Genomic DNA, 23725 nt, shown 5'->3' with positions numbered 1-23725 from the left:
TGCCAACTTGGAGAAGGGCATGATGGAGGCTCAGGTATGGTTTGCTAGGACAAACCAAGGACGGCAGGATGGGGAAGGAATGGCCATCATCTGAGACACAGAGAAGAAGTCATCCCTGGGAAAAGTGCTTATTCTAATCCCATTGACTTTTCTCTGGCATTTTTCAAGCCAAATTGGGGGTTGATACCAAAGTAACTTCTCCTGCCTCTGCTGCTCACACTTCTTGCCTGCTCTGGAAAACACACACCAGACTACAAACTGAAGGCCCACAAAATGTTAGTGTAAAGCCTTTCTTTAAAAATAAGAATTAAAAGGTGTTTTACTTCTCCATTTCTTCCCTCTGGCCACCTTCTCCATTCAGCTCCTTACCCTCACACACACCCTTTCCTTCCCCAAACCCCTTTGTTCAACAGCCACCAAAAAAACCCTGAAATAAGAAAGAAAAGCACCCACAGGAAAATACGTGGTGTCCTACCTCACCTGTCCTTAATTTCCCTCCCAGTTTTGCCTCTCTGCAGCCCTCTTTTAAAGCAGCCACCAGATAGTGGGGCTGCAGAACGACCGCCCCTCAGCCCTGCAAACCAGGTATTGAAAAGGCTGAACCCAGCCTCATGGGGACTAGGATTGCTCGGGATGGGATGGAGGAGCAGGGCAGCATCATCACTCTCAATCCTTCCAGCTTGACCCTTGCACCATAAAGCTGTTCTTCTGCCCCCGCCTTCCCAGACAGAAGCTTTCTGGACCCAGGAAAGAATTGCACTGTCCTGCTTTTATCCAGTCCTCTTTTTAAGTGACCTCTCAGGCACTGTGGGCTCACTGAGATCTCTGCCCCAGCAGTTTCTTCAGCAAGTTTCTCTTTCACTCTTAAATCAGTGGGTAGCCTGGAGGTGCAGAGCTACACCTCTGGAGAGCCACGTCCCCTCTGCCCTGCTTTGATGGGTCCTGGGAGCAGCAGGACCGGTGGAATTCCAGGGCTCACAACAGGCTGGAGCCAGAGCTGACTGTGGTCTGGGGAATCACCCTCACAGGATCCATCTCTATCACCTCTAGCACTTCCCAGCTTCCAGGGAAGGAAATACCAGTTAATCTAACCCCAAAACATCATGGATTTGTATTCAGGCAGATGGACCTACCCCGAGGAGGATGAGGGGAGATGAAGCCATTTAAAAGGAGAGATCTAAAGGGAGAAACTGAGCCACCCCGCATAAATATCTCCATAGTGATTCAGGCTAACAGCACCCTCAGCAGCCAACAAAAGACTTTTCCTCACCAAGGAACCCTTCCTCCTCCTGGCAGAGAAGGGAGCAAGTGTCTGGCACCCCAAGAGTTATGACTCATCTGCGAGGTGTGATGGTGCTGCTTGGGAGCAGGAGAAATAGGGAAAAAATTTCTTCTGTTGTCAAAAGAAATTAACTTCCACGAGGAGTAAACTCTGGAGAACAAGCAAGGCTCTGGCTCTGGCCCCCGCAGAACTGGGACCACAGGAGTTACCCACAGGACTTCTCCAGCCCTCTGTACATCTCTCAGGGGAATGCTATACCCGGCAGTACAAGCTGAGGATGCAGAAGGCAGAAGTTTGCTGAAGATACAGACACTAAAAGCTGTTCCAGCAGGCTGTGCCAAGTCTTATTCTTCATGTAAGAGAGCTCCCTCTAGGTCAAACACTCGGGTATTTCAGAGCCATCGCTCGTTTGGGAGCCCATGCTCTGCCCTGATGCCTTTATCTCCGCAGAAGGGTCCATCAGTCAGAAAACCCACAGGTACCCCAGAAAACGTGGGGTTTGCTTTGCCCTCACAACTCAGCCTTGTTGCTGCAGGCATTGGCCACCTGTGCTCTGTGTGCAGTGTGTGTGCACGTAGCCACAGGTCCTCGGCACCTCACCCATCAGAGCAACTCTGATCCCTGGGGGTATTTAAAAGACCTGTAGAGGTGGCACTTGGGGACACGGTTTAGTGACGGACGTGGCAGTGCTGGGTTAATGGTCGGACTCGATGATCTTGGAGGTCTTTTCCAACCTAAATGATTCCACGACTCTGTGATTTCAGTATGTTCAGCTGGAGATACACCGGGGAAGGAGCCAACCCGTGATTTCTCCAGCCTCAAACCCAATCTTTAGCCTGCTTTGAAACACCGATGAATTATTCCACAACCTGATGAGCGGGGGAGTTCAGCAGAGGATTTCAAATTCACAGAACAAGAAAAATCAGATGGAAAAGACTTAATGTCAGAAAATGCTGGACCGTTCCCCGCAGCGGGATCCCAGGAGCTTTGCGCAAACTACTTTTAAACCTTCGAGTCTTTAATACAACTTCCTGTTTTATTTTCATTTTACCTAGACTGGTATTTACTAATAAATATGCAGCTGGCTGTATACAGAACAGCAGGTAGCTCCCATTTACAGCTGTATATAACTGACTGCAGCATTCAACACCCTCACTCTGCTATGCAGTATAATACTCACAATAAAACACACACCGTATTTGCAACTGTGTCCATGCTACTATTCTGGAACGTGACACACATTAAGAAACATATTCAGAACATAGGAAAGAATTTACCATTTACATAAAAAAGATGCGCTGGGATTTTCAATAAGTTCCAGCATAATACAGTATCATTTTTATATCTTGTCTGCTCCTTTGGTCTCGCTGATTTAATACGTCTTTTCTCTTTACAACCATGAACCTATAGGTTGTATATAGATTTTCTTTAACATAATATATGGTGTCGGTGTGGATTTATAAAACTTCACCATAGAAAAGTAACAATTGTCTGAATGTCTTAATCCAAGGGCCATCCAGGCCAATATCCTGTCTCCAACAGTTTTTGCCATTAATATGGATTCGGCAGACAATACAGTTTACTACAACCTTGTTTTATAACCACGTTAGTGATAATAATACTGCCTCATGTATAAATGCTTATAGATCACAGTGTACAAGGAAACAGCATCGTCCCCACAGGGCAGGAAGGGAAACTGAGGCAGGGGAGATGGAGATTTTTCATGTATATATATATAAAAAGAAATATTATATTTTTAGATATACACAACATGCATTTATATATATATATATATATATATATATATATATGAAACTTGATGGAGATTATATATAACAAGCAGTCATCTAGAGCCCTGGATAGCAGCACCACCCACTCCAGGCCTTCCATCTCACCACGAAGCCCTGCCTGGCACCAAAAAACGGGGCACAAGCCTGGGGGATGCTGCCCTGGGAAGAGTTAATGATGGAGGTCTCAAATCCAAGCGCTGCAGGTGTCTGCTTTTAATTCTTTGCTGCTCCTCTCCCAAACAGCCCAAGGATTTCCACCCTCCCTCTTTCTCCTTTACAAATGAGTGTTTAACATAAGAAGAGAGGCAAGAGGAGCCAGGGAAGCCGGGAGATCTCCTACAGGCCTTTCTAGGCAACCTGAGCAGGCGGGAAAAGGCAGCTGGCTGGAGCCCAGCAAGAGAGCAGGGACCATGGGATGAGTCTTCTCACATCTGGTTAAGTACTGCTAAACCCTCCGACGAGCTGCCTAATTATTACAACACTTCTGCCGAAAAATTAATGTGCTTGGCTGGCTGCACTGGGGCAGAAAGGGTAGGAAAGCAGCTGTCAGGACGCAGGCCGTGATGGGAGCACCAAGGAAAGAGGTTTGCGGCACAAGAGCACAAGAGAAGGGCAAGGAAGCTCTGCCTGCAGGGATCCTGCTGGGAAAACAGCCTACTCCCTGCTTTTTTTTACTGCACGGCCCCCAGGAGAGGACAGTGCCAACAGAGCTGTTAATCTAGCAAGAAGAGCCCTTGCAAAGAGCTCCACAGTTATGCCCTGCCTACCACATTGAACAGAATAACCTGTTAGCAAACCAAAACGCAGATGATCATCCTGAGAACCCAAGAGCAGAGCCAGGAACAGGATCCGGGGCGCTGAGGTCCCCTCCACCTGGCCTGTGCTCACCCTTCCTTCTTGCTGAGCACTCATTTCAGTAATTTCCACAAAATTCAAGCGTGGCACTTTATTTCTGTAGGTCTCTGTAGGTGCTGTAGGTGCGTATGTGCCTGTCTCTGCCAAAACCAGTTAAAAAGGGCTGCAGAGAAGACAACAGGGTCCTGCTCCCCCAGCACAACCAGCTCCGTGTCAGTTTAGTGGATAAGCCTTTCTGCTCCAGCTGGGGTGGGATTAATCTCTCTCCCTAGACAAAAAGGTGGGCTTATTTCCTGAGAGATGTCCAAGTACACCCAGAGAGCTCAGCGAAAGCAGCAGCCTGCTGGGTGCCTTTTACCCACAGACATTTGATGAAATTAATGACACAAAAGTAAGTATAAAGGCTAAGACAAATAGAACTGGCAACAACTTGAACCTTTGGCCTGTCCTTTGAAAGTCTCTGGCAAGTCTCAAATCTTCTTGATCTGCTCACTAAAGGGATGACTGTCCCACAATTATTTTCCAAGCATTTGTTGGCAAGTTGTAGGAGGAAAAAGGCATTTCACTGAAGCTGTTAGTACAAAAGCTCAGCTCCAGCCAGGGCCCTGGACTCCACTTCAAATTATAATATTTTAAGTACCTGAAAATAAATATTTTGTCAGCTGCTGAGAATTAAGAAGTAGCTTCGACCTTTCAGAGAGGGGAACCCTGCGGAGAGCGGCGAGGCTCAGAGAGTTAGTTGCAAAACAAGCTCTGCCCAAGCCATTCAACCTGTCTAGCACACACACACAGCCTCCCCTCCCACGTTCCCAGCTCTGAAAGACACTGGAGCAGCACTTTACTACAAATTGGGTGCTGTGAGTAAAATGAGCATCCTTGAGATGGCAACAGCAGCGTGTCAGGGCTTCCTACTCAGAGTCCCCTCCCGCGTTGCTCACTGGTGCTGTTGTGTCATGTTGTACCACTCACAGTCCTAGGAATTTTATCCACAAGGATTAAAAATACTCACTTTTGTTTTATAACAACTGACTGTGACCAAGCACCTGGGTAAATGTAGTTGTCACCTCTCAGAGCCCTGAAGCACAGTGAGCACTGTTCTGCTCCAGCAGTGGCAAAAGGAACGCGCACAGAGCGGGAGATCTCTGGTTTTCCAGCAGAGCTCAAGGAGTTAAATTCCTCTCCCTTCCCCCCAATCTTTCTGCCTTTGGCCTTTAGATCAGCCCTGGTTGCCAGTGAGGACTCATCGAAACACCACCAGGCTGGGCCTGTCAGGAAGGAAACCAGCGCGTCCAGAGTTTTGTTGTTCTAAAGACTTTTTTTTTTTAATTTTATTTTACTGCTCAGGAAGGAAGCCAGAGCTTGCGCTTCGACTCCAAGAATGTTGATTACTCATCCTTCCCTGCATTATTTCTTTTATCTCTCACTTTTATCTACCTTACTCCAAATATTTCCCCCTCAGTTCTTTCTCTACCGTTCCTAGCCACTGCTTTCAGCCGTTCATCCAAGTTTCATTAAAAAAAAAAAAAATATTTGGCAACTGTTTCTTCAGAAAAAAATCCCAATTATCATGTTTATTAAACAAGCCTCCATCCCTCCCCCCACGCAGCCTTTTCAATCCGGGTACCATGGTTATAACAACTACTCTAGGACCCGAGCAGCTCTGGAATGTGAACATAACCACCCTCAGCAGGGGAATATCATAACTCCTGCTTTAAAGATGGGTGATGAGAAATTACTCTGCTTGTCCAAGGTCAATAGAGTCCACAGCACAAGCACAGCCTATGCTCAGGGCTTTGCCCAGGCAGCCCTTCCCTCTTCCTGCTCCACATGGCTGTGAGGATCAGGCACACTCAGCTCTGCCAATAAACTTGTCCTTCATCTTCAATAACCCACACACACACACTAGTCAAGCTAGAAATGTGCAACAGAACTAAAAGAATTGGTATGTGACGAGTTGATGACACATTTCCTTAGACACAGAAAAATGCGGGTCCTGGATCACCTGATTGTCAGGAGCCACCTGAGTACATAGCAGAGAGACTATCAGCAAGTGGTGTCTAACTGCCTTCTCCTCTGCAAAATCCATCACACCACCCAGGGGTTTCCTTTTCTTCTTTGCCCAGGTGCAGCTAACAACCCAGACAGAACTGGCAACATCTGGGAGAACATACACACAGATGTTTTTCATTGACATTGTAACCTTCCCCAGCTTTTGCCAAGGCATGCCCACTCCCTGGGGTGGGAGATGCACATGCCCAAGGGCTGATTGGGTCCCCATAGTGTTCCTGAAGAGATGAACAAATGTGAAGCTGCTTTTTTCTTTTGCCTTTTTTTTTAGTTTAAGGTCCCTTCTTCCTTGTAGATGTGTCATAAACCTGGGGCCCGATCTGGACCATACCATGCACAGCCTCCCAGGCTCCTACACCCACGACATCTCTGTTATATGCAAGTGAGGCCGACTCAAGTTCTCTCTGCCCAGCTCTGTCTTACTCTAACACAATCCTCCCCTGTTTCCACAGTCAACGCATTGTTTTCATTTTAAGAGGGGAAAATAATGAGATGGTGGGAACATTACTTCTGTCTAATGGAGACAGAGATCTGCAGACTTTCATGGCTTACTTTTTCCAGCATAGCCTTGTCCTGATCCAAATATCATCATACTTATTTCAGTCCTGGACCAAATGTGGGACTGGATACATTTGCCAAATTAAGACAGAAATAACTTGCAGCATTTTTCTACTTCACACTCTTTCAAACACCTCTTGCTGACATTAAATTTCTGGTCTGCAGACGCCCTGCTTTCCACACTACTGAACCTCCCGGCAACCTTCCACACAGCCTCCCTGGACACGTTGGCCCCAAATCTCGAGCGAAGGCTGCCCATCACCTCCCCTCTTCCGTAACCAGATCTGCTCCTCGAGAGCAACACTTTTGTGCATGAACCCAAACGTACAGAAAGGAAGGAGCAGCACAGACGGCGGCAACCAGTCCGCAGGAGCAGAGCTGGCAGGAGCAACGCCAGCTGTCCTGGACAGGCTGTGCGCTGAGCAAAGCGCAAATCCGAGGGCAAAGAAGCAGGGTTACAACAGTTTGGCTGCCCATTCTCCCCTTCTCCCGCCCAAGGGGCAACCCCTGATGTATGAATCCACTCAGGCTGGCAACTTTTTGATTGTAACCATTAAGTTCCTCTGCTGGTGCTCTGTGCAGGGTTACCCAGGTCACTGATTGCTCCTTCATCTCCCCAGTAAAAAAAAAAAAAAAAAAAAAAGCCAGTGGTCAAACTGCCTCCTCAGGGAGGCTGAAGACAAGTGCTCTGGAGGTAAAAGCTGTCACCCTGGCTTAAGGACTTTGCCTGGGGTTTATCCCCCACCTATAGCACTAGCGATGTGAGGGGAGGCTGGTTTGCAAGGAGGAGAATAAACAAGAGAAGGAAGAGAGGTTCTACAGCCCCCTTGACGGTGCTGCAACACTTGGATACCTCTGACCTGCACTGATGCCCAACACTCAGGATTTCCACCCATCCACAGCCATCAGAGCCTCGCCAGATCCTCCACACTGCAAACAGCAACAAGGAGACCAGGCTCCCTCTAGCCTGCGTGGGCCAAAGGTTGGGCTGGGTGCGGGGCGGCTCTGCTGCAGCACGGCCAGGCCACCCTGATAAGGCTTTCAGTCACCCAGCCTGAGGTGCAGCACCCAGGGTGCCATCAGCCCCCATTCACCCTCCTCCTCTCTCGCTCACAAACACCCTCACATTGCCCTCTGAACGGCGCGGGGCTCGAGCAGGACCTCCAGTAGGAAATTCTGTGGAGCGTCCACCCAAACAGGATTGGAACAGAAAACTCCAAAAGAAATCTTCAGCATTGGAAGTCAGGCTGGAAGACAAGGCAGAGCTGTAATCTGGTACCAGGGCTTTCCCCATCCCAGCACAACTGCCAAAGCAGGCTCTCTGGAATGAGGGATGATTATCCTATGTCTCCTTATAGCGAGGGATGTTACAGGACAGACAATTTCACGTTCTAAATGGCTTTGCAAGTTGTTTCCTAAAGTGCAGGGAAACAACATAAAAATCAGATTAAAAGGTTGAGTCCTTTTTAATTAAAAAGATCTTAATTTAAATCAAAGAACCGAAAATCCCAATAGAAACAAACGGGTTTGTCAGGGCAGTCCCACGAGTTTCACTCTTTGCTCTGTTTACAAAACCAGTCACTTCTGGGGAGGCTGTCACGTGGAGCCTTTGCCCCAGTGCCTTCTGGTTTCATTTTCATACAAGCACCACGAGGCACTCACCTGCCTCCCAAGGAACAAGCCCGTGCTCAGGGAGCCAGTCGTGCCACCCAACCCAGGAGCTGCAGCTGGATGTGCCCTGCCACCCTTTGCCCTGCTCAGGGCTGTGGCACTGCACATCTAGAAAGCCCAGGTAAGGCCACAGGATTGCACAGGCAAAAAGCTCACAGGTGAAAGCTCTTGGGTCTTTCCAAATTAAAAACTTAATATTGTTACTGTGGTGAGAAACAGTTCCTAACAATCAGTGCTGCTGGGGGAAGGACACAGTTTCCAGCTCCTCCTTTTAGGGGTATACACGTGGTGCCTTTCCACTGCAAAACAGCCCAATATTCACAAAAAAAAAAAAATAAGTACAAAGCACATTCTTGCTCTGCAATTCAGTGAGAAAGCTGTTCTCAGCCTCAAGTTAGCAAAAAAGGAAGGTTTTAAAACAACACTGATGAGAAACTGTGTCCCAAGTGAGGAAAAATACAACAGAAGTGTCCCACACCTGAAGTCCACCAGCAGTTTCGCTGTCACCAGGTCTCCCTCCCACGTTATCTGCGTTTAAGACAATAAATCTCTCCTTGCTTCGCTCCTCCCCAACATTTCTTTTCCCCTTCTTCTGTTGCTCGGGGCACTGCTGCAATTCAAGAAGCCAGCAAATGGTCAAAGGAGAGGAGAACATGATGGCTAAGAAGAGCTCCCAGACCATCACAACCACCACTCATCTTTTTAAAAGACAGGACAAAGAAGAAGAAGGTGGACACAGATAGTACCAAACCCAGCAGTTACTTCTTCAGCCAGAGCTTCCATGGACTTGAGGGCTGCATCCCAGAGAAGGGCTGCCAGTCTGGCCAGCAAATAGCCAATACCCGAGCAGTAACAGGAAAATAATTCAGCACTAAAAAACTAAAAAAACCCCTGAATTCAGGGTGATGAATTTGCCCCGAATGTCTGTAACCTGTGAGTTTTTATACTCAGGCCAGCAGAGCCAAGCAGGCAAACAGCGAGGTTGCTTGAAAGAGGAGAAAGACACAGCTCAGTTTACATGTGTAGGTCTACAAAAAATGCACGTGCCCTTTTTCACAGGACGCTGTAGAGGAATCCAATCCTACATTACATTTCTCAAATAGAAATCCATTATTTCTGGAGAAATTTAATTGCTTTGCATGGCTGAAAAATGTCCTCAGAAGTCCCCAAATCTGCTATTCCAGCCTGAAGAAGAGAGATGAAACATTCACAGGCTATCAAGCACATTGACATGATAGAAGACCACCGGTGACATGAACCACGGGATAAAAATCGTCACAATTTGCTTTCAGTGGCTGCTTTTCTTGGAATATGGCATTAAAAGAAAACAACTTTGCTCCCACTATGAATTTGCATTAGAAATCCATAATAAAAATAAAGCTTAATATTATACAAATGGGTACAGTTCTCTATAGTGCTCCTGATGCAGATTAAGGTTAGACAGATTTTAGATGACAGTTATTTACCTCAGTCTAACACCATGTATGCACAAATGGAATTTATTTTATAGCTGCAGATATTAGCTAGGAAAAAAAAAAAAAAAGAGATGAGAGGAAATCTTAACAGTCTCACGTAAAATATAATTATGTCTGTTTTCTGCTCCTTGGAAGGCAAACAAAGAGGGAAAAATGAATCTGCTGCTAGCATTTAATGGGACTTGTCTAAATGATATCAAACAAATAACAACCAGCAGTGATTCACAAACACCTTCACTTCTATTTTTTTTTCATTGGGGAATTCCAGAAACATTAAGACCTCGTTGCCTTGAACATTTTCACTCCTACGGACCAGGATTAGGTCCATGCCTGAGTATGTCTCCTTCCTCCAAGACCTTCAAAATATCAAAGAAAGAAAAATAAATCACAGAGGCACTAAGGCTCATTCATTCTCTCCCTCCTGAAATGTTCGCCCATTCCCCCCCTCTTCTCCCAATTCCTTACGCAATTGCTACCAATCAACCAGGAAACTGTTGCTAACTCTCGAATTTTGCAAGTTAGCAAGTAAAATAATAAAACAATGTTTTAACTGTCAGAGATCCTGGCTCGCAAAGTGCACTTTGGCCATTTCCTTTAATAACTGTAGTTTAGCAGTAATGATTTATAATAGTTCATAATATTCTACTAACTGTACTATATTAATAATACTAATACTTTGCCCTTGCCTGGTGTCTTCTGTCAGAAGATATCAAAGCGGCACGCTCCGCTGTGAGGGAGGTATCACTGCTCCCCCGTTAGGGATCGGGAAACCGTGACTCCAAGCCGTGCCCGAGGTCAGGATTCCCGATCCCCAGCACAGCATGGCAGCCGCCAAGTCTGCCTGCACTTCTCCTGCCGCAGTTCCCTGACAGCAGTCGAGCCTGATCGATGGGGCTGAGGATTTAATGTGATTCATTCCTTCTCGAAAAGCAGGGTTTGGCCAGCGGTTTGGGGGCCGTGGTTTTGATGGGAAATACCGAGCAAGGTGGGGGGGGCTGCCCTGCAATTGTACAATAAATACCCTCCTGCCAGCATCCAGACACACAGGGCAAAAGAGGAGCAATAAATATTTACTGTGTCCATGCCCATCTCTCCAGTAGGAGGTGGATAAATATGACATTTCGGTGTTGCTCAGCACTCCGAGGACAGTGGTTATGAGCCCTGACACTGGCTCCCAGGGAGCCCAAACAGGAAGAGAAAGGGCACAAGGCATTGCTGGCATGGCTGAGACGACACGAAGGCCGGCCGGATGGCAGTGGCTGCGCGGGGAAACATTTTGGAGGAGCAAACAGCCCCAGCCCTCCCCCTCAAACGATCAATTAAAGGCCATCCTTCTGCCGAGAGCGGGCGAGGACAGCAAATGAGGGCTGCGAGGAGCAGCGCCCGGGCCGGGCTCTGCATGACAATTGATGGGAAGGGGAGGCCAGAGGGGTAGCGGGGGGAGGCAGCTCCATCCCTCCTCTCACCATGGTGATTAGGTATTCCGAGTGCGCCAGATAGCCCCAAATAACAGAAAGAGAAATATAAACTGGAGACCGGCAGATCCAAGGTAGGCCAGATGGCCCCGCAGCCGGCAGGGGCTGCTCCCATCCAGCCCTTCCCCACTTTAACTGTTCAAACATTTCTTTATCCCGACAAGACAATTAAGCCGAACAGCATGGAAAGGAGTCTCGGCAACAGTTTGCAGAGGGAGCAGGAAGGCTGTTGCCAGAAAAGCGGGACAAGGAGGTGACTGCCGCATGCTCCTAGACCTCCCTCCATGCAGCACAGCTCACTCCATGAGGACAGCGTGGTTTTGGTGGTGCAACAGGGATGGATGACACAGACATCATCTCTGCTACTGCCCCATCTGCCTGCCCACCCCTTCAGAAAATCCACTTTGCTCTTTCACTCCTCCTGCATCATGCAGGGCACTGCAAAACGGAAAGAAACATTCCACTTGATTTATTTCATTATTTCATAAGCAGAGTTACTGGTCATGGCTGATTATTATTAGCAACAAAGCATCACTTCACATTAGACCCCAAATTTTACCAGCCCTGGAAGTGATGCATCCCAGTGGGAAGAGTTGTGAGCGATAGACGTGTGCACATGTGCATTCCCCACCCAAGCCATTGTTCTGCCATAAAATATAAGGGAAAAAAAATCCTTCTTCCCCCCAGCACATGTACATACACACACTGAGCTCTCTACATAGGTCCCAGCCCATAAACACAAATCCCAACACACACATGTCTGAGCGGGTGGTTTGATCTGATTTCCAAAGCACCACGTTATTCAGAAATTCATGCTGTGGTCATCATAGCCCTGATGTCCATCACCTGAAGTGCAATTTACATTTGATCAATAACAAACCAGTTGTTTCAAAAGGAAAACTCACTCCATGCTGATAATGTTCTTTAAAACCCCGAAGTGGAACAAAGAGCTCGCTAATATGGCACACAACTTCTCACGCAGAAAAGAAACCAGTTGCAGCACAAACTGTGTCCAGATAATCAAGGTTAAATATGATTATCAAAAATAATACTAAGCAAAATACTGTTAATAGATCCACCCCCACTATACTCAGCACACCCAAGGGATGATCCCAAGGGATCCTGGCCTGCTCCCAGCTCAATCATTCACCCTCAGGGCATACCAGGAGCTTGGTAAGAGCCACCAGCATGAGCAGGGAAACTGAGACATGGAGAGCCAGGCTCTGGCCAGAGCCTGGAAAATGAATCAGTGTCCAGGTGTAGAGGATCACCTCCACATGCTGGCCTGTGCTCCACAAAAAGTCACAGACAACATGTGATGGAGATCAAGCAGCAGACAGCAATGGGAAACCATCTTCCGTGATCCCAAGGAGGCTGGGGGCATGAGCAGCCCTGCAGGGGAGGCAGGAGTGTCTGCTCTGACAAGGTCCAGTTGTCTGCCAGGAGGTTCCAGCTTCAGCATGGACCTCTATGTGTCACTTTGTGGGAAAGCAATGAGACAGTGACTGGATATAGAAAGGCACTAGGACAAATTTTATTGGAAGTAAAGAACAGAACCAGGAATCTTTATTTTTCTTTCTGGGTTTTAAAATAGGGCTATAGATCTCTTTTGCAGAAAGGAACATGCCATTTATTTCCACTCCTTCTAGGAATCTCAATTATTGTACGCTTATTAAAGGAAACCCATAAAATATGTCTTCCAGTGTCTTTAACACATGCTTTACAAGAAGCTCCTAAACTCTAACAAATGGCATTATTTCTCTCAGTAAGCACCTAAGGGAATGGGCCCATCCAGTGCACGGTATGTCTGCTTCTCCCTGGGAAGGCTCCACTTTTCTATGTGCCCCCTGTACACTCCATCACTGTGGGTGTCCTGAATTTCACATGTCCCATTTTACAGCAAGAAACAACTAACCCAAATGCAGACGTCTCAGCCCAATTTGCCGGTTAACAGAGAGCAGAATCCCATCCAAATGCACCCCAAAGGAGATGCTGTCCCAAGGGGATGTTGGCCCAAGCAACCCCCTGCTTTAAAAGTAAGGAAAGGTTCACCCAACAGGCTGAGTGGTCTTACAGGGACAGGTGTTAACCTGGAATACACCAGTACACATCCTAAAAATGTTACTGAATTCTTCCAATTTCCTCCACTGGTGAAAACAGGCCAAGACTTTCTTCCCATGTTGCAGAGGACTAAATAAGCACCTTCCAAATGCTCCTTGAGGTGTAAATGCCTGACTTTGAATTTTGTTTTGTTGCACAGTATTTCAAGCATAAACCTGTTTTTCAGGAAAATTAAAACTCAGTGATTGAATAATTTTTTTTTAATGGAAGTTTCTCAGAAAATTACCATTTAAGCTATGGGGTAAAACAAATATTTTAATGAGCTATTAAGAAAAGGCTTCTGCGCAGTGGAGCAGAAGACTACACAGAGCAATCATAGCAATTCAGCTTCCATGTAACTAAACCCCTTTCACCAGTCTGAAAAATACAATGAAACAGTTGAGTTCTGCAAACCTGAAAAGCACCCATTAGACGTGGGAAGGTGTTGCTGATCTAAGAAAATTTTACAATTTTTGCTTGCAGTTGTAGAAAAGCCTAATTACATTTTTACCTGGAAGCTACAGCCACCTACCTGCAACAGATTCTCCATCAGGAGCAAAATTAGGCAGCTTTTACAAAGGATTATATAAAACAATCACACAAGGAATCCACCAAACTTCTCAGAGACAACAAACCCCCCCCAAACATACTTATATAGAAACTCCAAAAATATATATGCAAATGTTAATGCAGAACAGGATCATCATTATATCCGCAAACTGGGATCTTTCGAGTCCCTCACTGGGGAAGTTTTTCTTTTCTGATGCTCAACATCAAAGTCCATTAGGATCCCCTAAAAAGCTCTACCACTTGCTCTTTCGGCCACCAGTAAACACACCCATACGTGTGTACGCACACACCAAATAAACTCGCCGTCTAAATGGAGCAAAGTTTCCATGGTGCAGTATCTACATGTGATAGGAGTATGATACAGAGCCAAGAGACATATTTAGTGCACACCATCCCGGTAGTTACAGAAGAATTTTAATGTCAATGAAGCATCAGGGATGTCGCATTCGCTCAGCTCCACTGCACAGCATAACATCTTTAAGAAATCTAACAACGTGGGCAACGACAACAATACGACAAAACACCTTCCACTTCTGCCCAAGTTTTCCAAGCTGCCTGCAAAGTTTTTACGCTGCTTCCTTTCCCTCGCAAGTCTCCTGCCTCAGCACTGGTAGCGGCACAGGGAGCTGGTGTCACCCTGGCTGCCTCTCACACGTGCAAAGCCCTGTCTGCTCCCAGGAAGGAGCGGACCCACGCTCGGCACACGCTGTTGGCAAAGGCGAGGCACAGTGGTGGACGTGGACCCATCTGCCTGCCCACAGCTGCGCTCCATGTGGTCTAATTCATTTAACAGATTTACTTCTTTAAATGGGGTATCTGACAGGATTTTGCCAGCAAGATCCACAGCAGCTGATGCGCTCTAAATTCATTTAGGTAGCGGACCCGCTCCTCCGCCGCTATCTCCCAGAGTACTCTTTCAAGCAAGCTTCATTTTCACAGCCAGGTTATATCGATAAGGAAAGGAGCATCAACAAAGATGTCTCTAAGCCTTGCCATCTCACCTGCCTCCCCCATGGATAATTACATTACCAGCTTAACACACATCCACATCCACATGCGCTCCCACCTACAGCCACTTCCCCCACGGACCCAAAAGGAGGGAGAGGAGATGCTGAACAATGAAAGGAGCTTACAGCACAAAAAGTAGCACGGTCAGGGGTGGATAAGAAGGAGAAGGGGGAGAGAGATAAGAGATCATTGCATTGGTACTGCACGAAATACACGGCTCCTGCCTTCAGTGGGAACCGTCCTACCCTTGCAAATGCCGGCATAAAAGACACACTTGCAGCGTATTTCAAAACCAAAGCGCGATGGATTTACAAGGCAGGTTGATTTTATGATGACTTTTATTGAAAAGGTACGCTGGGTTTAGGCAGATGCCTTTTAGCGCCGGTAAGTTAGCACAGTGCCTAATTCAAGGAGACAGCCTGAGGAAGCAGCGCCGACAGGGGAGAGAGAGCCACAATGTCTCTATTACTCTCCTCGGTATCATAAAGGGGAGAAGAAAAATCACGTCTGAAAGGGAGAGGAAGGAACGGTGCAGCAGCTTTTGGTTTTAAAAAAAAAAAAAAAGTAATAATAGTAACAACAACAATAATAAAATGGTTTTAAGAAGAAAATTTAGCAGAACAAAGGAGCCCATGTGAAAAGCAAACCACTCACTCCTTGATCTACATCTCTGGGTTTACAGGAAAACTCTAATCATAAGTCAGTGCTCTTCCTTAGGGTGCCACGCTCTGCTGCCCCCAGACCACTCCCCACTATGGGTCACCTCCCAGCTCTGCAAACCTGGAAGCCTGCCCTTCACGAAGGACAGCTCTGCCTCTCTGTGTAGGCAACACCACAAGAGACAAGGTGATGGGGAAAGCACAGAGTTACAGTCATGAACAAGCGGACTGGGTTCCTTCAGTCCGATCACCAGCCTGCAAAAGGGCACATCACCTTTCAACAGGCACCAAACGGGGGAAACACTCAGAGAAAGCACATGATGCAAAAGCCTATTGAATTGTAAGAGCAATTTGGATTTATGCCTTGAAGAGGGAGCTCAGTGGCCAGAAATATTTTTACATTAACCAGAGGAAAAGGTATTTTTGTCCTAACTGGAGGCACAAATCCTGATGATGAATCATTTGCTACAAGAATGGTGTGCATGAAGAAAAGGTCAGAAAGAAACATCTGAAGAAGCAGGGGGTACATGCTTGCTGCAAGCTTTGGGAAAGTTTCTGGCTATGCACTCCAGTTGCATCTCTGTTTACACACATACATAAACCAGCACCTATAGCCTCACACTGGGGCATGGACAGCTTTCTGCATGGTCAATATCACCTCTCCAGAATGTGCTGGAAGGCGAGTTTCCTTCACGAGCACCTCACCTTAAAACCTGTCAGTCCTTTCAGAAGAACAAGGTAATATTGCATGGCTGAGCTTGGCAAGCAGGAAAGGCTGCTTTGCCTCCACCTCCAGCAAGTATCACAGCACTGTGGGACAATCACCTGTTGAGTATCTCAATGAGGCACAATTAAAGAACCACCAAGAAGTCAACAGAGGTACTTACATCTGTCACTTCGGTCTTCGGGACTGGATGAAGTCTCACGGTCAGAAATGAGGCCAGAAACTGCAAAGATCTTCTTCCCCGTATCATCAACTTTGAGGGAGCCGGGGGAGCTGGAAGGGAGCTGTGTGCCAAACTCGTACTCCTTCCCATCGGTGTCCGAGAAGCGCAGATGGGGTGAGTCAGTGTCATGGCAGTTCTTCAGGCGCTTGGCCGGCGTAAAGGCCGACTGGTAGCTCTCCCGGTCTTCAGTAGACGCAAAGGGGCGGAAAGCCCCAACGCCGCTGTGGTTCAACATACTGATTGGGGTGCAGTCCAGGTTGGGGGGTGCAAACTGGGGGTGGAGGTGAAGCAGGGACGGAGGAAAGTCACGGTTTGCAAACGCTCCCGGCACCCCGCCTTGACGGTGGTACATGGAGGCAAAAGTATATGAGCCATTGGTAAAGGGAATATGCACGTCCTTGTCTGCTGACACGGGGACTCCAAAAGGCCTCGGCTGCTGGCAGGGAATGGAAGCATCACGGCTGGCTTCAGCGGTGGAGGCAAGAACCATCAGTGCTGGGGAGGCCAGTGGGTTGGGGAGATAGGGTGAGTTCTCCATCTTGAACGCTGCCCGGTGTAAGTCCATCGGAGTCTCTTTCCTCAGCGGGATCACGAGCAGAACGATCTTCCCTGGAAGGAAAGCAAGGCGATGCCCAGGAATGGAGCGGGGGAAATTACTGGAGCATCGTCACCCTTCGAACACTGCAAGGAAACAGAAAAGGAAAGAAAACACAGCCGGTTAGGCTGCTGCACTCATCTCTCTGGGACGCCCCAGCAGCAGGGTGGCCACATGTGTTACAAGCCACCGGCCGGAGATGCGCCACTGTTCTCATTCAAGAAAATCAATAGACAACTTCACACACTACTGGAATCAGCCCTGGCCCTCCAGGTTAAAGGGTATCATCCAGTGCAGATGAATGAAAGGCAAACCAAACATAATAATGTGAAGATTTAATAACGCACTAATAAAAAAGGTTCAGTCTAAAATTAACATAGTAACTCCAAATTATAATTGGGATTTTATACAGCAAGTGGCATGGATATGTTACCACAATAAACTTAAGAAAGCCCCCACATACACACACCACTATTTGCTTGGGGAGGGGGGTGAAAACCAACATAAAAATATCCTTTGTACGTAGTTAACCCAAACCAGCCAGCATACATGGTTATACTGTACACGATGCCTGAGACTTACACAACAGACATGTATTTTCTCTCACTCTCACAGTACATATGGGTAGATAAGTACTGGCAGACACAGTGCTCAATACCATCATATATATGTACACACATCATTGGAATGTAGGAATGTGACTGTGCTTTGGTGCGTGTGTGTAATACACAAACACCCACGCGTGCACACACGGTCCCTGGTAGCCAGGGGAGAAGAGACTTCCCCAGTAAAATGCCTGGCGTCTCTGGCAATATTTAAAATCATAATGGGCGCTTCTGCCATCTGATCTCTGCAAGTGTCTGCCTTTCGGGTCGGGGACAAGAGAGGATGGATCAGTAATTTTAGTTCCTAATGCACTCGCTCTTAAGTAGATTTGCAAACTGCCCTGGATGTGCCATTAACATTTAGAGGAAAATGTTAACAAAATTTCTGCCTCGCATCTTGCTGAGCCTCCCAGGTTGGCGGCAGCCACCCACCCAGCCACAACCCCCTCCCAGGGTGAAAGAAGGGAAACTGTTCCTTTCTGTGTCTCCCCCAGTTCGCAGTGGCTTTTTGTGTTGTTATTTTCTCCCCCAATCAATCTCATGTCTTTTCTTTTAAGCTTCCGCCGCCTGCCATTCAGGCCCCACAACCCAGCTTAAAATACAAGGACTATAACTTTGAAACAATATACTAGCCGCTGGAGCTCAAAGGGCCAGAAAAATCATATAATAATAAAAAGCTGTTACAAATTGTGCCTCTTAAATCCAGAGGGTCAAACATCTCAAATAAAACTTAGTGAAAGAGTGTCTCCCTAATGGAGTGCCTTTTGTACTCCATGAATGAGGGAGCCTAGGTTAACAAAGTGTATGAAATCCAGTCTGGGGCTTTAATGCAGTTCAGTGATAGCATTTCCTCTCTCCCATCCTGTACCCAGCCACTCCACTGACTGTTATGAATTGTGAAGATGAGTGGACATCATCTCTCTGCTTCCTCATTTGGCACCCATCCTTACAGACATCATTGCTAAATTACCAGATTATGTATCTCGCATTAACGGATTTGCTCTCTTCCAAATTTTAAATAACTTTCTCATTGAGTTCGTGCCACAGAGAGCGAGGGGAGAGGAAGAGTGAGGGGTGCCAAGGGCATCCTGGTCAGCACTGCAGTCCTGGGTACACTTGCTCTGCTGCTTCACACGAGGCTGATCAAAACCTGGAGGTCAGGAAACTGCAGCCACTGGCTGGGGGCTCGTGTAACCATGTAAATATATATATATATATATATACACATGCACATGGTTATATATCTAAAGAAATACATGCAAATGAGCTGCTGTTCTCAGAAATAAACAATCGTTAACATGGAAGTGAAACTGAGCAATCACAGAAAAACATGGATTTCCAGGGAAAAAAAAAGAAAGCAACCACCTCTGCCTGCTTTTCTATTTTTACTTGTGCTTTCACCCCATTACGTTAAATGTATTTCATAAATTAGTAATCTGGCCGCAACACTTGACACTCCTGTAGGATACTGTGAATCACTATGGCCGTTTATTCGTTTGCAAACTTCATTACACCGGGAATAAATCAACACATTACAATATCTCAGCCAGCCAAATTTAATTTTTTTTCAGCTCCCACTTCCTTTTTCGTTCTCTCTTGCTCCTCGCTCGCCCAGCACCTCCCCACCCCCAGCAACACGGACAGATTAGGCTGCGGCGGACCAGTCATTATGAAAATCTATCGTTAATACACTCCCAATGTCAAAATGTCATAGGTTTAAATACAGAACCCAAAAATAAGAAAACTATCTGACCTCCTTAATTAAAAAAATATGGATTGCAGGGTAATCAGCTGGAGGGAACATTTGGGTGCTGGGAAGGCAGTGGGCACAGGTGGAGTGAGGAGCTGCTACTTTTCTGCCTCTATGCTGATTTTTTTTAATTTAGCACCTCGTGCAAATCCAGATTAAAATAACTCCAGCTATTGATCCGAGCAGTGGAATTGACATTAATTTTAGTTCACTTCTCACTTTGCAAAGGGATCAATAGGAAGTAATAACAGCTGACATCCCCGCTGAAAGGAGGAGAAAAGACGGGCTAGAGACAGAAATCGAAAAGCAACCAAATAAATCAGCAGCTACTTTTCCACGGCATCAGACAAACTCCAAACAGATTGCAAAAAGTCTTTGTTGAATTAACTAAACAAGGAGTAGATGGAGGAGGGGTGGAGATCAATCTAGGAAGCTACATAAACTGTCTACCAAGTATGAAGGTTAGACGGACACACTGAAAACTAACTCTGATTTTTTTACTATTATTTTTTTCATGGCTACCTATATGCATAGTAATTGGTTTTCAGAGCTACCCTGTCTAAGATGTACATAAATTACCTGTGTTATCATGTATGTTACTAATAACAAGGCTAAACATGCCACAACCAAGGCAAACTGAATCAAGAGCCTTTAGCTCTGAACCACACACAAAAAAAAAAATCTCTCACCAAGGAACAAGTTGTAATCAGTCCTCTCTGGCTCAGTTTTGCTTCCTCTGCTTACAGAGGTTGTAGCACTGTGTTGCACTAGTTAAGAGGAAAGTCTGATAAAAGTAGGAGAAGCCATGACAGAGCTGGATTTAGCAGGCACCACAAACACCCAGCAAGGGGAGAAAACAGCAGTGACCGCTGGTTACAAGCGTAAAACCCCACTTGCTAATCAGCCTGCAAAGAAACGCGCTCATATGCAAGCACATGCACGCCCCATGCACAGCCACCAGATCTGCAAATCTTTTACTAAAATGTTACTCGGAGTTCCTATTACTAAATCACCTCTCTGCTATCGATTAAAATAAATAAAACACACCACTCTGGCTTCTACAACAGGTTGCATTTTTGTGGTCTCTCAACCATTTCCAAATGCCAGAGATTAAAATAATGGGGCAAATTAATGTCTTTCTCCCTCCAGAAAAAAAAAAAAGTTTTCCTGGGGAAAAAATTAATTAGCAAGATATGGGGGAGGAAAAAAGATTAAAACATTAGGAAATCCAGGAAAATTGGTGATGCATGTAAATTAGGAAATACCCAGGAAAAAAAAAATCACAATATCCATTTACATTAAAAAGTTTTCCCCCATAAATGTCAAGTAGGAATTCAGAAATATGCTCTGCGCAGAAAAGCCAAAGATTATAAAACAAAATAATGCCAGCTGTTTGGGGATTTAGGTGCTCAAATGGATTATATATTTGAACCAAACTGGATTTCCTTATAATAAATAAAACAAATGCAAGCCCGAAAGCCAACAAAGGAGAGCTCTCATCACTGGATTAAGATACAAAGGAAAAACAGTTAATTTTTTTTTTTTTTCCCAACGCGTGAAATATGCCAACTGCAGCCGCACACCCGGACAGCTGCTGTGGAAACCGGTTTAATGGGGAAAGGAAAAAAAATTAGGAGAACGGGGAGCGGAGGAGGCGGCGGCGGGACCGGGCGGAGCGGCCCCAGTCCCGGTCCCGGACTGCGCCCCCGCTTCTGTTCGCCTGTAAACTTCTTCCAAAAAAAAAAAAAAATTAAACACCTCAATTTTTAAAAGAATAAAACCAGGGGGAAAAGCCCCCGGGCCGGGAGGGCGCTCCCGCGGCGGCCGCCTCAGAGAGGAAGCGCCGTGGGTTCGGGAAGAGGAAAAAAAAAAAGAAGAAAAAAAAAAACACCAAAAAAAACAAAAAAAAAAAAGCACCACAGCCTACCGAGGGGTTTGCTGCCGCTTCGCCCCCGGCTCGCATCCTCGGCGCCGCTTCCGATTTGGCGAAATCCGAACGAAAATCGCCGGCGGCGTCGCCCCGGGGGAAGCCCCGCTCCGGCGGGCAGCCCGGCCTCGGGCACCGGCCCCTCAGGCACCGGCCCCTCAGGCAGCGCCCGCCCCGCCCGGGCGGCCAACCGGGCTGGCACCCGCCTCTCCCTCCCGCTGCCGGCTTTTCTCCGCCGCCCGAGGGGATTGTTCGGTAAATCCAAATAAAATAAAATCCGTCGGGGGTGAGCCCCGGGCTGGAGCCTACCGACGCCGCCAAGCCCCGCCACTTCCCGCTCCCCGCCGGCGCATTAAACAGGTGTTTGTTGGGCCGGGGCTTCGGGCACGGCCCGACCCGGTCCGGTCCAGTCTGGTCCGGTCCGGTCCGATCCGGCCCGGCTCAGTCCCGCGCGACCCCGTCGGGAAGCGGCGATCGGGGCGCAGCCGGGGCCGCTCCTCTCCTGCCGCTTCGGGAATTATTCAATCCCAGGGAAGGCAGCGGGAGGGGGCACCGCCAGCCCGGTCCGTACAGCCCGTTAAGTCGCCTTTCCACCCCCACCACTTTTTCTTCCTCTTTAAGCCCGGAGTTACAAAGATCATCAAACGCGAAGATGCCCAGAGTTGTTTGGATTTATTGCAACAATCACTTACCATACACATTTCCTGTGTGGAAGGATAAGCATTCAATACAACTCTTTAAGTAGACAGTTCCTAATGATTTCATTGTGGTCAACCAGATGGTTTTTATGTATTTAGATCTGAAGGTGAAGAATTATTTTCCATGCTTCCAACCTATTTACAGACTTCCCTGGTCTAGAGCTGGGGTTGCTGGTTAAAAGAAAGAAAATCCTGCAATTTCTCGATCGCATCGCTGGATGATCCAGAAAGTTTTCTAAAGAACCTAAAGCGAAAACAGGGATAATTCCTTTCACCTCTTCTGGCTTTCCAAGCTACGCCATTCACATGTGGAGTAATTTTAGCTCATTCGTTGAATAACGCTGCCAATTTAAACCGCCTCTCTACCTTTGTTTTATCTGCAATAATAAAACCAGAACAACACCGCATGTGAGATCCAGGCTCTTGGTTCCTACCTGGAAGCAGCCGGGGGCAAGGGCGACAACCTTTTAGGGATGAAGGACCCGAGGAGGGGCGAGGATGTTGGACAAACTTCAGCCGCGTCCAAAATTAAGCTAAGTGCGACTTAACAACGAGCGGTTAAAAAAAAATATATCGGTCTTCGAGCAGGGATCGCGCATTTTGGGGACGGCTTAAAACTATAAGTTCACCCGGGGACTGTACGATCGCAAAAAGGAAAGCTTCGAAGTAAATAAAATTACTGGCTGGGCAGTGTTGCTTGAGCGTACAGAAACCCTGGCCGGTGTTTTGGTTTTTTGTGGTTGTTGTTTTTTTGGGGGTTTTTTCCAGATACTTTTATTGCAAAACAAAAAGCCTGAGTTTGTGTATTTGAAAGAGGAAAAAAAAACAAAACCACAAACAAACAAACAAAAAAATCCCAAGCCAACAAACCCCTAGGTGGGTGCGTGGATCTGCTTATTTCCTTTGAAAAAAGTTTTTGTTTTGCAGCTGCTGGGAAATGAAATTGTCGCTGCCCAGAGCGACCGTGGAGAGAGCGAGCTCCGGGAGCAGCGCAGGGAAGCGAGGAAATAACTGCCCGGCTTGCCCCTCCGAAAAATAAGGAGGAAGAAAAAAAAAAAAAAGAAGAAAAGGAAAAAATAAAGGAGTTTAAAAAATTATATCTATTTGGGAGCGAGGGATCTGTGCCGGACTCCGGGTCCGGCCGGGCCCCCCCCTCGCCGTGCGCCGTCCCCAGCCGGGCTGCCGCGGCGGCCCCCGGCACCTGATCCCCCTGGTGGCTACCGGTCCCCCTCGGAAAGCCACCGGGGGGGAGGATCCGGGCAGCTCGGGGCTCGCCGAGGGTGCGGGGGGGGCCCCCTTTTATCTGCCTTTCCCCTCGGCATTACCATGCCGATCCCCACCCACCCGGCCCTCCCCGCGGCCGGCGCGGCTCCCCCGCCGCTGCCGAGCCGCCCGGCTTCCCCGGCGCTGGGGAGGGAGAAGGAGGAAGGGGGAAAAGGCGCGGGGGGCTGGGGTGGAGGTAGGAGGGAGGGAAGGAGGGAGGGAGGCGGGGGGGGGGGTTGAAACTTGCCCTGCAAAGTTTGCGTGTGGCCGGGCGGGCGCGGTGGCCGGTACTCACGGTGCGGCGGGCGGCGGGCGCTGCGCGGAGCTGGCGGCGTGCGGGGAGCGGGGCAGTCCCGGGCGTGCTGGCCCCGCTGCCCGCCCGCCGCTCGCATGTAGCAGCGCGGGAGGCGGCGGGGGTGCGAGGGAAGGA

The 23725-nt window shown here is 47.5% G+C and overlaps 1 protein-coding gene across 4 annotated transcripts in view; it reads right to left on the bottom strand.

Annotated features, from left to right (window-relative positions):
• RNF220 (ring finger protein 220) overlaps positions 1–22999 on the bottom strand; it is a 214952-nt gene extending 191953 nt beyond the window's left edge. Inside the window, exons 1-2 of one of the 4 annotated variants that reach the window (XM_050306885.1) lie at positions 22467–22999; positions 16398–17138 (exon numbers count right to left, since the gene is read on the bottom strand). In XM_050306885.1, coding sequence (XP_050162842.1) covers positions 16398–17022 — 625 coding nt within the window. In that variant the 5' untranslated portion in view covers positions 17023–17138; positions 22467–22999. The remainder of the gene's footprint in view (positions 1–16397; positions 17139–22466) is intronic. The other 3 variants (XM_050306888.1, XM_050306886.1, XM_050306889.1) reach the window with 3 other exon arrangements.
• Between the last annotated feature and the right edge of the window lie 726 nt (positions 23000–23725).

Source organism: Myiozetetes cayanensis, unplaced genomic scaffold, assembly GCF_022539395.1.
Source record: "Myiozetetes cayanensis isolate MyiCay16 unplaced genomic scaffold, myiCay2020 scf12, whole genome shotgun sequence".
Classification (NCBI taxonomy): domain Eukaryota; kingdom Metazoa; phylum Chordata; class Aves; order Passeriformes; family Tyrannidae; genus Myiozetetes; species Myiozetetes cayanensis.
Note: the sequence above shows the minus strand (reverse complement) of the source record. Positions and strands in the feature narration are given on the sequence as shown.